General features: G+C 36.9%; 1 protein-coding gene across 1 annotated transcript in view; it reads left to right on the forward strand.

Annotated features, from left to right (window-relative positions):
• LOC139693993 (rabankyrin-5) overlaps window positions 1-16,614 on the forward strand; it is a 185,228-nt gene that overhangs the window by 143,399 nt on the left and 25,215 nt on the right. Inside the window, exons 7-15 of the mRNA XM_071592377.1 lie at window positions 1,719-1,884; window positions 2,634-2,922; window positions 4,661-4,865; window positions 5,751-5,864; window positions 6,218-6,422; window positions 10,679-10,810; window positions 13,397-13,517; window positions 14,781-14,954; window positions 15,144-15,257. Coding sequence (XP_071448478.1) covers window positions 1,719-1,884; window positions 2,634-2,922; window positions 4,661-4,865; window positions 5,751-5,864; window positions 6,218-6,422; window positions 10,679-10,810; window positions 13,397-13,517; window positions 14,781-14,954; window positions 15,144-15,257 — 1,520 coding nt within the window. The remainder of the gene's footprint in view (window positions 1-1,718; window positions 1,885-2,633; window positions 2,923-4,660; window positions 4,866-5,750; window positions 5,865-6,217; window positions 6,423-10,678; window positions 10,811-13,396; window positions 13,518-14,780; window positions 14,955-15,143; window positions 15,258-16,614) is intronic.

Raw genomic sequence — 16,614 nt, forward strand, 5'->3', positions numbered from 1 at the left:
GCGTTCGAATATTGTGCATCAAAAAGTGACTCCTAACACATTAAAGAATGAAAACTACTCAATTCTGTATATCTTCTATTTTCATTCTTCTTCCATGTCATTGAACTATGGAATACAATACTTTCAGTCGACAGTTAGCGCATTATCTCTCATAAAATACAAATAAGTAACAATTTTCACCAATGCTTCGGAGATACTGTAAAAATCCAGTCCAGGAAGTATCTTTGAGTGAGCTTTGGTAAATTTATCGATGGAGTGACTTTCAACTTAAACTGTAGGTTTTATATTTGTGAACACGTAAAACCATAGGTTATTTCAGTAGTGCAGCACGAAGTTTTTCCACCTAGGGTGGTCACTGAGTGTGTCTCATACTACCGTACCCACCTCCCCCACTTCCCTTCAAGTGAATTTGGCTTTGACCCCGTTTAGGTTAATGGGCTACTCTGATTCCCAAATATTTACAATAAAAATGCCATCCAGATTGGCTCATACCCTAACTGACTCACCCCTCCTTTTTACATTTGTGGAGCCTTATTTAGTTTGACCTAAATGACATTGTTCATCTTTTGATCATTATGCATGATAATTATTTTGGAAATCTTTGAAATACAGAAGCACCGAAACATATGTATGCATGAAAGAGTAAGGAGTGTTAAGAGGTCTGAATAATGGTTTCTTGAACTTTCTAATGGAAGAACCTTCAATTGTCTAAATAGCTAATTTATTTGATGGAAATGTATTCTTACAAGTAGTGTGAGTAGAGATTGAATCTGTGGTTGAGGTGGTAGCGAATTTAGTGTCCCCCTACGGGCATGCTATTGAAGCAGCAACCTTTCCATTAATCGGGTTGATAACTCGGAAATCTTAATCGGTGAAATATTGCATGTTAAAATCAGTCAAATTAATATTAATTTGATTCTGGTGTCGCTTTTATTTACATAAAATGGAGCAAATAAAATACATATGTATATGAGCTGAGTCAATAGCAGTATAATGATTGGTGCTTTCTGATAAATATAAAGTCGAAATGATCTTTGTCACATTATTGGCAAACATTATTTCTTACTTGGCCCATTGTTTCAGATGGTTGTGATTTTAAATTGGTCATTGTACAATGGAAGCTTGGCTTTGGATATTGATCACTCACAGATTGTATATACATACATTAGCCAACAGGAGATTAGGTCAACTGTCTTCAACTTTGTACAGTATTTTTTATTGATGGGGATCGAGATGGTGCTGGGGCTAACGTACTGGCTTCCCACCCTGAGGGCCCGGGTTCAAATCCCGGCGGTGTTGAATATTTTTCAAAGGAATCTCAATCCCTCCTTGAGGTGCTTTGTGGAGGGAACTTTTGAGTGAGTACGCTGTCCGTCGAATGGGACGTGAAGCTGCGGACCCCTTGGCGCCTTTCGTAAAGAGTTGGCTCTTGCCAATGCCGGGTTTCTCCCCACCCTTCATCCTTTACTGTCCATCCCTAATGGCGCAAATGACCTCAGCTGTCGGTCGCCTCCCCTAAATACTATTACTACTTTTTATTGACTTGAAGAAAAACTTGTTCTTGGAGTTTGAAACTATCATTTTAATTTGTGTTAGATTTATTATATTGTTAAATTGTTTGTCAAGGTGTGTACAAATTTTTAGGCACTATCATTCTTTAGAAAAACTCTCTGAGATCTCAGGAAAAATGATTGATGATTATTGTTCTTTGTTTTTAGGTCCCGAGGTCACTGGATAGACCTGACACTCGTGGGGATTTGCCTTTGGATTTGGCCCTTAAATCACGACTGGGGAGCATTGCTAAGACCCTGGTTCAGCACGGTGCGGATGTGAATGCTCGAGATGACAAGGGCTTCACATTACTTCACCGTGCAGTGGAAAGAGGCAAGTTCTTCAGTATTCTGTAAAAGTCACTATTTTTAACGTGCAGTGGTTTGCAATGTGAAATTATTTTGGAAGTTGAAGACTGCATAGCGTTCCGAAGTGTGATTTCGGCATTGTTTATTCGCATAAAATTTTTAAGAACTCTGTGGTGAAATTTGAACTATTGTCATGTAACAAAAATAAGTAAGAATCATTGTTTTTTTTGGGGAACTAATTCCTTGTAGCAAGTAATTCATTGTTCATAATACATTCCCTAGATAGTGCAGTGGCGAAGTGCTGTATTGGTGGTTTCGTAAAATCCCATCCATTGTATTATTATGTATATATAATATGATATTTGGGCTTAGGAAATAGTGCATTTATGTCAGCTTATGCATACTGGTCTAATTCTCTGGTTCCCTTGGCGAATAGCCTTTACCATACCTCAATTTGGCTGCCTCAAAGTTTGAGTGACATGACATGTGGCATGGGAAAAGGAAAGGAAATGTTTTTGTTTTCCAATTTGCTAAATTTGTTTGTTTTCCATTTCCAATTCAATTTATTTTTATTGAAGTTCCCAGAGTAAATTTTCACCGTCAATGAGGTACTCATTTGGGCCTCCAGTTATTTTTGTTTGGTTGTTCTGTGACAATTTATCTATGAAAATGTAATGAGAATGCCTTATTCTTAAGCACATACATGAGTATGATTCTAAGACATGACTACATGACTACAAACTCTCCTGTAACCATGTCGTGCATATCTTGCAGGTGATGAATACTCGGCCATATTTTTGGTGGGGAATGGTGCTTCAGTGTTTACCACGATACCCACCAGAGGAGACACAGCACTCCACATAGCAGCCTCCTTCAGCCCACATGAAGTAGCACCAGATGAATATGTCTTCTTTGAAGATGACAGACCCGGTGATGATGGGAAGGAGAACTCAGACAAGGCCTCATCCCGGAATGGACCAGAAGTGGTGAAAGCAATGGCCAATGTGGGGAAGCTCCTCTTGGAAAAGGGGCTGGACCCAAATGTCCAAAACAGTCAAGGATAGTGAGTACTGACCATTTTGAACCTATCCCTCTTACACTTCTTGAAAGTTGTTGAGTATTTCAATATAATACATCATCAGAGATGTTATAAATTATCATTTGAGATGGGGTGGCATTGTTATACCTATAATCAAGCATGTTCATACTTTAATTTGTTTGGTGCTTTCTAAAAGCCAAATGTTGACTTTTGATGATCATGCTTTCTTATTGATGCATAATGTGTCACATTTCACAAACAGTGCACATTATTAGGATATTAAACAGTCGGAAATGCGCATTAAGTTGATTGTTTTTAGTAGAAGTTGACAGTTTTATGCTTGAACGTAGACTGTTACTATTACAAGAGCACCTTGAGTATTCCAAAGGAGGAAGTGCAGTATTTTTGGGTTTACAAATTGAGAAAATGAGGAACACCAAGTGTATTTCTTACTGGCTGAATTAATTGCAACTTACCTAAAAGATTTTGCCAAGCAAGTGAAGCAGCAGATGTGTGGAGTGACTGTTGTGGTTTTATTCTCATTTTAAAACCCATTAATACCACATCATGCTAATGGATTTCCATGCTTCCAAAGAGAATTGCATTAAAAAGAAAGCATATGCTACTGAGAATTGGGGAGATTATGGTATCTGAAAATTACTTAGAAGAGGATAAAAAAAACAAATGAGGCATTGGAACATCAAGCATGTGAGAAAGTCTGGAAGGAATATAAAGTATAATGTATCTTTGAATCCCTCGTGAAGGGAAGCTGACAGCAGGAGGACAGAAGGTGCAAAAGAAGACCAAATGATGTAGAATAGGAACTTGGAATGTTAGGACAATGTTGAGGAAAGGAAAATTAGAGAATATTAAGCGAGAAATGGGAAGAGGAGATATAGATATTTTAGGTCTATATGAGGTGAGATGGAAGGATAGCAGGGACTACTGGAGTCATAGTTATAATAAAGTAATATACAGTGAAGGGGACAAGAGCCAGTAAGGGGTGGCCATAATATTGAATAAAATGATAGGGAGAAGCATAGTCAAAATAGGGCAAGCACTAGAATACTAGGAATATTACTAGTAGAAGTAAAAGCAGAACCGATGAGCTTGCAAGTACCATGGGAAGGAAATATACAGAGATGAAGAGGGACTTTGTTGTTGAGTGTTGAGTTGTGTTTTGTTAGGATAGACAAGATATTCATTCATTTGTTAGTCATTTCCATCCAAAACGAACCTTAACACCTATTACCTTTAGTTGTAATAAGTGAAGCAGCCATGGGTTTCCAGCTAGGTTGAGAAATTAAACACCACCCTCTCTTTTCATGATGTTGGTGTTAGCCATTGAAACATTGGTGTTTTACTTCTCAACCCAGTTGGAGACTTGAGAATTCTTCACTCAAGCAATTTGCACCGAAAAGCTTGGTTCAGGTAATTGGATGTCAAAAGCCACAATAAGGGGGACAATATTTGGGCAAGTGGAAAGTAGAAGAAAGAGGAGATTTGGCCTTTTGAATGCTTTAAGGGCGATGGAAAATAGGAAAAACTGAAGAAAAAATGGTCTTTAATTTGATTGGAATTACTTAAGTCCATGAGAATGTGTAATAATTTTAAAGCTCTCTCCTAAACCTCCTTTTATTGGTAGCCTACCAATGATGACGTCTGTTGGATGTTACCAATTTTTCAACTATGTGGCATGTTCAGAGTGGGTGTGTTTTCACGGAATGGAGTTTCTTCTAGTATCCATTTTGTTTTGATACAGCACTTCCCTGCATTTGTGCGTGATGGCCCGTAATCTAGACATGCTGAAGTTACTCCTTGAGACTCCCAACATTGACCCCAACCTACGTACCCATGAGGGACACGTGGCGCTGTGGTTTTCACTTCTTCTTCATCTGCCTGAGACGTATGCCACAGCAGATGGTTTTGCATCCCTGCTTATCAACCATGGAGCATCCACTGATGTGGTGAGTCATCTCCACGTGATATTGCTACTCAGGAGCGGCTGATATTCTTCTCCGAACATTTGAATGCTTGTTTCATCAAGATTATGAATGTTACTGTTTTCATGAATTAAGAAAATATCAATTTTTTCACTTTCTACATTTACTTCCAGAGTGATTTTTTCAATATGATTACTTGCTTGAATTTTTAAATAGTCTCAGGTAAATACAAATTGACGCTGGGGAACTCATGTAATGTTTAAGTCACGGTTTAAAAGAATTACAGTTGGCTTCCTTAAATCCTCTTCATTATGGAGGGATTACTGCATATAGTTTTTTATGTCAAATTCTAAGAAGGGCCCATCAGCTGTTGTGCGGTCTGCCCGCATAAATAAAAAGTATGAGCAATATGCCCGTCTTAATGGAGGTATGGGTTCCCCAAATGCTGCATGTAGTTCAAAATTATATTTAGTGGAATTGCCGTTTTAATTTTTGGGATGTAATGACTGCTGTACTTTAATTTTAATGCGTGTTATTAACTTAAGTCTCAGGTTTTACCCTCAAAAATCCTATCTGAGAGTTAGAATCTTCTAAAGCAGAGAAACCTTATCTTGGAATTTGATTGTTCAAGCATCTACTATGTGGATGAAATTTGGTTCATTATTTGAAGAGTTGACTTTGTGAATTACTTTTGTAAAGTTATATTGATTGCTATTGTCTTAAAATTCTCATAATCTTACTTTTCAACCTTTGAATGATGGTATTATAACTAGGCACAGTACAACATGTAATTTTGCATTGTTGCCATAATTGGCAAAATACACTTGTTTTTCTGAATTTTGTGACCCATCAATTCTGCATTCCTTCTTGATAATCATGTAACATTCTAAATTTTTGCTTCCATTGCAGCAATATGCTAGTTCCGGCGATTCTCTGTTCCATTTAATCATCAGAGAGGGATTGGAACCTGCCGGTCTTTTTCTCTGCTCCAATGGGGCCAATGCTAACCATGTCAACCACAAGGTAAGCCACGTTGATTTTCATGATTGAAAGCATGTAGTGAAAAAATATGCATCCGTATTTGCTTGAGGTTTTCATTACGTGAGTGTAATTAGATGTTAGATAAAGATATTGTTTCCAAATAACATGATCCGTTTGTTAGATTTGTGTAATTTTTTTCTGAGATCTTTAATTTGTATGGATTGGAAGTGTATTTTTGTCACTTTGCTACGCTTATGCATAGTAGTTCGATGGTTTTGACTCAATTCTGCCTGGAATTACAGGCAGGTTTAGGCTTCCTCTTGTATTCGTATTAGAACATAAGATTGTTCAACCCAGGGATGTAGTATAAATCTGAAATCAATATTTGTTTGCAGGGTGAATCTCCTCTCCACGTTGCCTGTGCCAAGGGTATGGATAAATTGATAATGGCCCTCTTGAAGCATGGTGGCAACCCCAATCTGCAGACAGTGATGACATCTCCACTGTCGGAGGATTTTGTGCCCTACCGACTCACACCCCTCCATGTAGCTATCCTGAATAAGTGCAAATCTGCAGTCCAAGTCATCCTTGAATTCAAAGGTGAGATCTCCAATGTTTAGCAGTAGAATTAAATGCTTATGAATACATCAAAGTGATATTATTCTCCTTAACTGCTCAGAACTCATTAGCAGTCATTGTTTGCCCTTTCCTGTCTTAATCATTGACTAATTATGTCCATTGACTCTTATCTAAGTATTCTCCATCAAGTGGTCTGGGATAGTTAATTATTTATAAAAGTAAAAAAAGATAAACGTGTGCATGAGACCTGAAGAAATAATATCAGATATTCATGAACAACATAAAATTTATGCAAATGACCTTTTAATTAAAACTGACAAATTCAGAAGCACATATTGTTTTTCAGATGGTGTATATATTCTTGTACTAAAAAGGTCAGGGCCCCTCATCTATGTGTCATAAGCATACAAAGAAGTATGTTTTGATTATTTACATGAAGACTGATTTTACATCAATTGTCATGAAAGATTTTAGGTTCTTTTCTGCATGTAGAGTAGTAGCTAGCTTTGAAATAGAAGGGAAATATAATAACTGTGCTTTTCTCAAAGCAAATCAATAGCAACATTGAAATTTGTGTCAGAAATTAATTTTTATGGACTTTATTAGCGAAAGAGCCTCGTCTTTCGATTGTATCAATGAAGAGGCTTGCCTAAGATTGCTGCTACAGGGAATATTCTCTGTTTCATTGTTATTTAGTCTTTGAGATTATCCCCAAGTGTGATGGCATCATTTGATGTTGCTGAAGGTATCAGTAATTGGATGTTTTACATTTTGCTGCCTTTTTGGCTGGCTGCTTAATGTTGCATGTACTTATTTTACAATTATAATTTTCCCAGGGTACAGTAGCTTAATGTTGAAGGTATCAGTAATTTAATAGTATATGATCGTATTTCTCTTTAGAATTTTTAATTATATTGTTTCAATTTGAGTGTCACCTACTGGTAGCATCTCAAAGGCCATCAACAACCCTGAATATACCTCCCCCTTTCTGAATTTGCTTTTAGTAATTTTGGCAAAAAATGGAGAAATAATAATTCCTGAAAGCATGGTTTTGTTTAAAAAATTAGAGCCATCGCCCTCTCAGGATTCAACATTCTCCATTTCAATCACAAAGTAACCTCTTATGGGAATGTTTGAGACTAAAAATGAAAGATACCTGAAGGGAAAAATTATTTTGCCTGTAGTAATATACCAAAATTATCATGCTCATAATAATTTACCAAAAACTATTATAAACCTTCATAAACTCAATGGTGCATTTTTATTTGCAGTCTGCAAAAAGTTTTTAAAGTTTAAAGTTCTATCACACAAATAGGTGGATGAAACAAATGTAGTTTCTGAGTTTTTTCTATTTTTCTCAAAGGCTGTTTCTCCTATTACAAGTGCTTGTCATACCTGTACATGAGGCACTTACACAAAATATACCGCATATGCTTTATGGTAACTGTTTATTTTGTGGAACTACTTAAGGGTTTAGGAAAATGTGAGAGGAAGAGTTTTTATGGAATACTTCCTAATATTTATGTGGAAGGAACTTGTCCAGAAGATTTCATCAGATCAGTGTCAGTTCCTACCTCAAAAAGGGAAAGGCAGCCATGTGTGAGGACTGCAGAACAATAAGTTTGATGTTGCCCAAACAGCTAAATTGGTACTCTGTGGCATCAATAAGAGGATGAAGAAGATGGCTAGTGATTACATTGGGGATGATTGATTTGGGTTCAGCAAGGGGAGAGGCATGTGTGATGCTTGCAGTAATGAGTTCACTAATAGACAGGTACATAGAATACAAGCAGGTTGTATTTGCCTGTTTCGTAGATTTTGAAAAGGCATTGGGTATAGCGTTTTGGTGGAATTAATGGATGTGTTACTGAAAATAGGAATAGATTGGAGGGATAGGAGGCTAATCCACAACTTGTACATGTCTCAGGCTGCTCAGGTGTGAGTGGTGGGCAGAGAGTCCAAATGGGCAGTGTTAGTAAGAGGAAGAGGAGTGAGATATTGTCCATTATCACCTTTTCTGTTCAATGTATATGTGAAAGAAATGTTTGAAGAGGCATGGGAAGAACTGGAGATGAGGATGAAAGTTGGCAGAAAATTTGTAAAATCAGTTATGTTTATGTATGATCAAGTTTCATTTAGCCAGTCAGTCAAGGGGTTGCAAGCATTGCTGAATGCATTGGATATTCAATGTGATAGGAATAGGATGAGAATCAATGTAAGCAAAACAAAGGTGAAGAGGTTTTTAGAAAGAGAAAGGCTAATTTGAATATTAAAGTAGAACATATTGAAATGTAATGAAATAATTGACTTTGTAATTCCACACATTACGAATTACAAAGTCAATTATTTCATTACATTTCAACATATTATGCAAATTCCACAAAGTTACGCCTGAGACAACATATTTTATTAAAGTAGAAGTTCATAAACTAAGGCAGGCAGAACAGTTCTCATATTCGGAAGTGTTCCGGACCTAAATGATCCAAGTAGCATGGAAGTTGATGAAGAGAGATTGGGATTCTTCCCACCCAGAGGGTCTGGGTTCGAATCCCAGAGGCAGGAGGAGCAATTTTTCCTGAAAGTGGTATCCCTACTTAAGGTTCTTTGTGGAGAGCGCTTTCAGTGAGTATGCCATATGTTGGATGGGACATTAAGCTGCAGACCCCTTGGTGCCTTTCGTTAATAATAGGCTTATGCCTACGCTGAGTTTCTCTCCACCCTTCATCCTTTCCTGTCCATCCCTAATGGTGCAAACGGCCTCAGCTGTCGTTCGACTCCCCTAAAAAAAACTGCTACTACAAGTAGAAGCCAACTGATGATGGGATGATTAGGGATATAGGACCGTAAGGATGTTAAGAAAAGGCATGGTAAAACATTTATATGGAGTGTGAAGAGGCAAATAGGGAAGTGGTATGAATAGGATGTGTGTGTTCGATAGAATGAATGGAGGAAGGAAGTATGCGGAATTCAAGAAGAGCTTTTTATAGAGTCTATATATATTAGGTTGTGTTTTGTCAGGAGATGCTAGGAAATGAAATTTATGCACTATTGTAATTAGTGTCCATCCAAAACCTACCTTAACCGGTAGATTACTAATAAAAATAATTTAAGGGACACAAACACTATTTATGACTATCAAGTGATAATACAGATGCCATTGGTTATTGAACATCATTTGCCAAGGTTTATTTCTCCTGATCCAAATTATTTTCACCCTTTTCCATGGTAGGAAACCTATTTTTGGACATTCCTGTTGCATTTATCTTATTATGCAAATAGCTCCAGAAGAATTCACCAATGATGGTTAGTTACTTCATCCAAATACATCTTAATACGTACCTGGAACTGTTGCCAGGATTGATGACTTACAGAGAATCAAAACCTGGGGCTCGATGATCATTTCACCTCCCATGACTCTTTTTAATGCAGACAGTGCAATCCCAGGAGTGATTTTGATCCTCTGATAATTACATTACTGCTACCAGAAAGATGTTAAGTCATCAACGCATGGGCTGCTAAGCAGTTATTAGGGTGTATTTTGTGTTACGACATCAATGAACGCAATTACATTATTAAAAGCAAACTAACAGGTTGATGCAAGGTAAACTTTCCTCAAACAAGAGAGAAGGTTGTGAGTCAAGGAAAAAGAAATTAGACTTGTCTATTTACCATAAGAGTTGTCAAGAGACTATAGGTGATAAGAGGAAATGGTAAAAGTTGTTGTTTGAAGTAGAAGACTTCAATCCCTGTCCTGTGAAATGGCTTACTTGGCTCAGTGTTGAAGGAATCCTTAAGTCCTGAACTGTAGCTGCATTTGTTATATGCGATGAAAGGCTTGTATAAGCCTGGAGTTTTTGTGAGATGGGATGAAACTTGGGGGTGTTTGACCTGCAAGATAAAATTTGTCATCATTTGGTTTTTGCCTTTTATTCGTAAGATTAAGGCTATCAAATCAGAAGTTACAACTGTTGATCTAAAGTTATTATCACATCCTATATCCTGCTTCAAGTTACATACCTACAATTCCAAAATGTGATTGTTTTAAAACCATAATATCATGTGGTAATAATTCATTGATTACTCTTTTGACCAAAAATAATTACAAATTTGCATAATTGTTAAGACACATTAGGTTAATTGTGTAGTTACAGTTGTTGTTTCAAGCTAAAGTGGAATTGTGGCATGTGTAATTTTAAGGAATATGCACAAATTGGGTGTCCAGTTGTAATAAGAATAGCAGAGGACTTATATCATTGTTGTCTTTATATTTATTGCAGATTTTGAAAAGGAGGCCAATGATCCTAAGTTAATTGCACCAAATGTGAATTTGAAAGATTCTTTGGGTCAGACTCCACTCTCCTTGGCCCTATCATGTGGATTTCAGGAAATTGTTGCAGATCTTATTAAAGGTAAAAATGACAAATATCATATCGATTCTTTTGTTTTGAAAAATAATTTGATGGTAAAATTCTTTCTGGCTTGAGACTCACTTAGTGAATATGGTTACAGATCAAGTCAGTGGATTCAGTTAATGTCTTTAGATCCATATGTCTGATTTTGGAAACCCTATGTCGGTGGACCTTGTGTTTCTTGTGAACAGGGGAGGGGATATGTTTTCGACAACTCTCAAAAGGAGAGAAAGAAAACCACGTGAGAGAATTAATGAATGTCATGAAAAAGATAGTTTGATTCAAAACCTAGCAGGCTATGATTCTGATGCAGGTATTCTTCTTTGGTGGTCAGTTCAAAATAAAGAGAATGTTAACACGAGAGACAATAAAATTACAGGAAAAAACTTCACTAAAATAAAGATTATTTGAAGTTAATTTGCATGTAGATATGACAGATGCCTAACGCACTGTGGCCAGTATTCAAAATTGAAATCAATGGAACATTTAGCATTAAAGATAAACTGTTTTCGGGACAGAAATAGTAAAATGGAAAAAACTGAAATTTTATCAAGTTTGCCAAGCTCTCCATGACTGCAAGATCTCCAATGATTTGGATTCAGGTTTTCATGGTGGTCATTGGAAAGTTTAATGCAGAAAAATACCCACCTTTCAGTACATTTTCTTGCTTGTTGAATGATAATGTTATTTTTTTATGTCCCAAGAAGTTATTGTTTTATAGGTATAAGTGTCTTATATAAACGTGCAATCGTAAAAGGAGGATCTAGTTGCAATAAAGTATTAGCAAAAGTGAGAAGCACAGAAATGGGTCACAAACGATGATCTCTACCTCTACTGTGAATGGAAATTAGAAATAAGTAATTTAATGCAAAAAGAAGGGAATCTTAGAATACTCTTTTCCCTGTTAGTGAATCCCTCTTATTCCCATTTGGAATATTCACTATTGCAAAGTTAACTTAAATATTTATTTCTTATTTAATTGCCACAAATTATCCAAGTTTTCAGCTGACAAATTGTAGATTCTGCAGTTTCTTCTTGTTAAGCATGACTAATACAGTGGCACCTTGCTGATGGAGCACCTTGCACAATGAGTAATTCACATAATGAGAAAAAATATTGGTCCCGAAAACGGCTGACTTAATGAACGTCTTTTCGCATAGTGAGTGATGAGGAGAGGGGAATACCCAGATTCATTGCGTGGCTGCTAATGCAGTTTGTCTTTAGCACTTGCTCCGCTAGCATATTTGCGTTGCTAGTAATGACACATTTTTCGAAGCTTGGGTTCAAAAATATTATTAGTGATTTTTTCTGCAAAGTTTAATAATATTTTGTGCGTAGTTTTAAAATTGGCCCCAAAAAAAATCCATAAGAGAATAAAAATAAAAAATAGGCACAGGAATGAAAAGTAAAAAATCATTGAAAATCAGGAACAAGGTGTGAGCATGGATGATCTAGTATGCATATCAATCAGTGGACATCAGAGATTGGCCTTTTCTTCAAGAACAAGGAAAAGACTAAGGAGATGCTTCAAATAGAGTGCTAAGAGTATCTGCAAAACAGTTTTGTATTCTCAATGATGTTGAATGGTTGCTTCTCATATGCATAAACGAAAAGCAATTACAGTGTGATGCTATGAGGGAGAATATAATTTGTAGTAAGGGGAAAGTAATTTTTGCCAACCTCCTGAATAAGATGTCAGGATCATCAGTGGCCTAACAAGTATTTAAGGGGAGCCTGTTGTATGGTTTAAGTAGTCAATGAGAAGAACCGTCATCCATGGCATTGTGAGGCATGGTGATGCAGCAAACTCCGAGTCAAAGGTAGTAGAGAACTCCATCGGTGACTTCAAAAAGCTTGTAGATTCTGAGGGAGCTGGCTACAGAAATGTGAATGTCCAGGGAAACTTTTGCATTGTACCATGCGCATAAGGCATCGCCCTTAATAAGGTAATGGTGATGCATGCCATGAATTTATGTAACAATTTTCCTTAGTCACATTTTTACCAAATATTTTTGGCATTGAAAACTTCTCAGATGTGTTGATGCGCATTAATAAATTTTTTTAAATAATTTTTCAGAAGCGGTACTAGACAAGTCACTGGCTTCTTGCATTTGTATTTTGGTTGATGCATTGTGATTGCTTCCACAAGTTTCTAGACAAAATCAGCAAAATTTAGTATTATATCTTTAAACTAACTTAGGGACTGGAGAGATGTGAACTACTGCTGAAGTGTCACTATTGCACTTGTATTAACACCTGTAGTAACTCTACATTGATAATATATTTTTAGTACCTTCCTTCGAGTCATGATATTCTACAATGCACAGTTTATTTGGCTATTCATAGTTTGATGTTAAAAATGTACTGGAGGAAATTACAAAAACTATAGAGCTTAGGAGTTTAAATGTTAAACTGTCTCCAAAAGCACTTTCCTTAAGATGCTGAAATTCACAAAAACCTTGATGCTGAATCAATGATAATATCTAAAACATTGTGTTAGTTTATTGCGAATTTTATTCCATTAGGTGTATTATTTCCAATAAAGTATTTTCATTGTGCTTACTTATAATGAATTGTTTTTCTTAGGTGGAGGTGATATTAATGTCCGAACTGGAAGTGGCTTAACCCTTCTTCACCAAGCAGTTCTCAAAATGGATGCTGAGTCAGCCATATTCTTATTGCACCATGGTGCTGATATGAATGCACTGTGAGTGAAATTTTATTATTCATATCTATTAATAGAAATGAGCTCTTACGGCTAGTAATATTGAATGAATGTGAAACTCCAATAGCCGTAAACAGTTTACCTTTCTAAACAAAGTACAAATGAAATTAGTTGGCTAGCGCCACAAGTCAAGAAGGGGTTAAAGGTAAAAAGGAAAGGGATAAGAAAGGTGAATACGAATACGCGTATTTCGGCCACAAAGTAGCCCTCTTCAGCGTACTGAAGGGAAATCGTCACGACAACACAAGTCGAAGTGAGGACGGATAAGGGCAATCCGAAGAATATATAGTGTTACATGTGTGGGGGAGGGGGGGTGGTGAACAATACAAGAGCCAATAGACAAGGCTGATGGTAGAAGAGTTTGAAACGATAGGTTATGTAGTGAGGGGGAGGGGGAATTACACGGTCAAGGAAATGACCGTTGCAAAAGGGGGGAAAAGTGAAGGGGAAGCTTAGCACAACCGTTAAGCGAACGTAGATGGGGGAGGGAGAAGTATCTCCTTGTTGACGGTCATTGGTTGACCGAAATAACATTTTAGGAGACTTCTAAGTTTCTTATTATTGGCTATAGGAATTAACGTGACTTCACATTCACGACCAATAGCTCGCATATCTTTTATCATTTCACTTTGTTTGGTAAACATCTTGAACCAGTGTTTCTATTCCCACATTTTGATCATCATCATTCCATTGTTTATTAAGATATTTATGGTAAATTGTTGTTCAAACTGTGAAGTTTAAACGATTCTTCCATATTGTCTAGTTTCAATATTTATGATTTTGCAACTCCATACTGTAGGCAGCTTCTAGCTCACATTATGGAATCATATATATGTTCCCTTTCCCTTTGCTAAGCACTGAAGCCACCAATCGGAGATGAAAAAGAAATTTTCATTCCAAAAATATTCTGTGAGCCATGAATGAGAGCATCACGTGTAATTTTTATTAGTGAATTAACTTCAGAGCACTTAAAAGCATGAGTATCATGAATCCTTATGAGGTTGGAGTGAAACTTATGTTAATGTTAATATCTCCAGCAATTAATGGGAAATTAAAATTGCTCTAACCCACATTGCAACTTCATGGGTTTTGCAAAACTTTTTTAAGGTGTGGTCTCATGAATTAGAGGAGAAAGCATAGCATTTCTAAAGACAAATAATTGCTGTAGTTGCTTCTCTTTTGGCATTTAATGATTTGCAGGATAAGAAAATATTCTCTGCCAATATTTTGTTTTCTTCCTTATAGAACTCCAGACAATGAAACAGTCCTCCAGCTGTCCATTAAGAACCGCTTAGCTGAAGTGGTAGATGCTCTATGCCGAAAAGGTGTCGACATGTCTGTTCCTGATGCTTCTGGAAATTCTCCTTTGTGGTTGGCTTTGGATTCAGGTGATGAGGACATAGCTTCAACTTTGGTCAGGTAAGCATGCAGTCCATCCTTAGCATAATTGTTCGTCAAGTTTAACAATAGTTAACATCTGTGTCAGCCCAAGTGGAAGAAGTAATACTTTTTTCGGCAAAGAAAGTGGTTAAAATGTGAAAGGAGGTGAATGAAATGTGGATTCCAATGTACAAATGCAATTAAGTCCTTATTTGTTTTCTCTTCCAGACATGGTGTGGACACGGATTGTTGGGGTGAAGGTCCAGAAGGTTGTTATCAGACACTCTTGCACAAGGCCATTGATGAGAACAACCAATCAGTTGCATGCTTTCTGATTCAAAGGTGAGATTCATAGTGACAAGGTTTAATTATTCATAAACAAGGGTGTTCCTGGAATTACCCGACCCAACAAAGAAAACACAAAACTTGGAAAGAAATATATTTATTTTTCAACATAATCTCCTTCCAGCTCTATACACTTTTCCCAATGATGGTCAATAAGTTTGATACACTTTTAATGGTAAAAACTGTCTTGCTCCTCAAAATAGCCATTAACTGCCGACATCACTACTTCTCAGTTGGAAAATCATTAACCACTGAGACATTTTTTTCAAGTTTGCGAACAGAAAATTACTCGGGGGGGCTAAATCTGGTGAACAGGGTGCATGAGGTAGCAATTCAAACTTTGATTCATTAATGTTGGCGATTGCAATAATGGATTTGTGATTGTCTTGATGAAACAACACTTTCTTCTTAGCCAAATGCGGCCGCTTTTGCTTGATTTCTTTGCTCAAACGTTGCAATAAGCTCGCATAATACTCGCTGTTGATGGTTTTTTCTTTTTCAAGGTAGGCAATGAAAATTATCCCACGCACATCCCAAAATACCGACACCATGACCTTGCCATTAGATGAAATGGTCTTTGCCTTCTTTGGAGCCAGTTCTCCTTTTTGAATCCATTGTTTTGATTGTTCTATTGCCTAAGGTGTGAAATAATGGACACATGTTTTATCCATGGTTATGAAATGGCACAAAAATTCTGCTTTATTGCTGTGAGACTTTGCTAATCACTCAATTGAAACATCATCATGACATTGGTTTTGCTCGAGTGTGAACAAACGCGACAGCCATCTTGCACACAGCTTTCTCATGTCCAAATTTTCAGTTAATATGCAATGTACAGCACTTTTTGAGATGCCCACTATGTCTGCTTGCTCACACATTTTCAGTCGATGATCATCCAGTATCAGACTTCGTGGATTTTCTTGACCGTTTCTGGAGTCGTCCCCTCATTTGGTCGACCAATGCGATGCTCGTCATGACAGCTTGTATGGCCTCATTTAAACTCAGCTCCCCATTATTTTACTGTTGTAAACAAAGGAGCAGACTCACCCAGAATAGAATCCAGTTCAGCTTTTATATTGGTAGGTCTGAGGCCTTTCAAATAAAAGTATTGCATCACATAACGATGGCCAATTTTCTCCATTTTCACAAATTCACTGAAAACGTTCATTATTGATGGCTGCCTAACAAATACTAAACAACGTAGCATCTTCAAACTTGAAACATATGCTTTACAGATTGCACACTTTCTAATGCAGTGATATGTTTCAAACAACTACCGCCATCTCTCGGTCAGGCTGGGTACTCCTGGGACCACCCTTGTACTTTGCATTTAGTTAGTTAAAAATAATTAGAA

Source organism: Hetaerina americana, unplaced genomic scaffold (genome assembly GCF_022747635.1).
Source record: "Hetaerina americana unplaced genomic scaffold, ioHetAmer1.1.p SCAF_5, whole genome shotgun sequence".
In the NCBI taxonomy this organism is placed as follows: domain Eukaryota; kingdom Metazoa; phylum Arthropoda; class Insecta; order Odonata; family Calopterygidae; genus Hetaerina; species Hetaerina americana.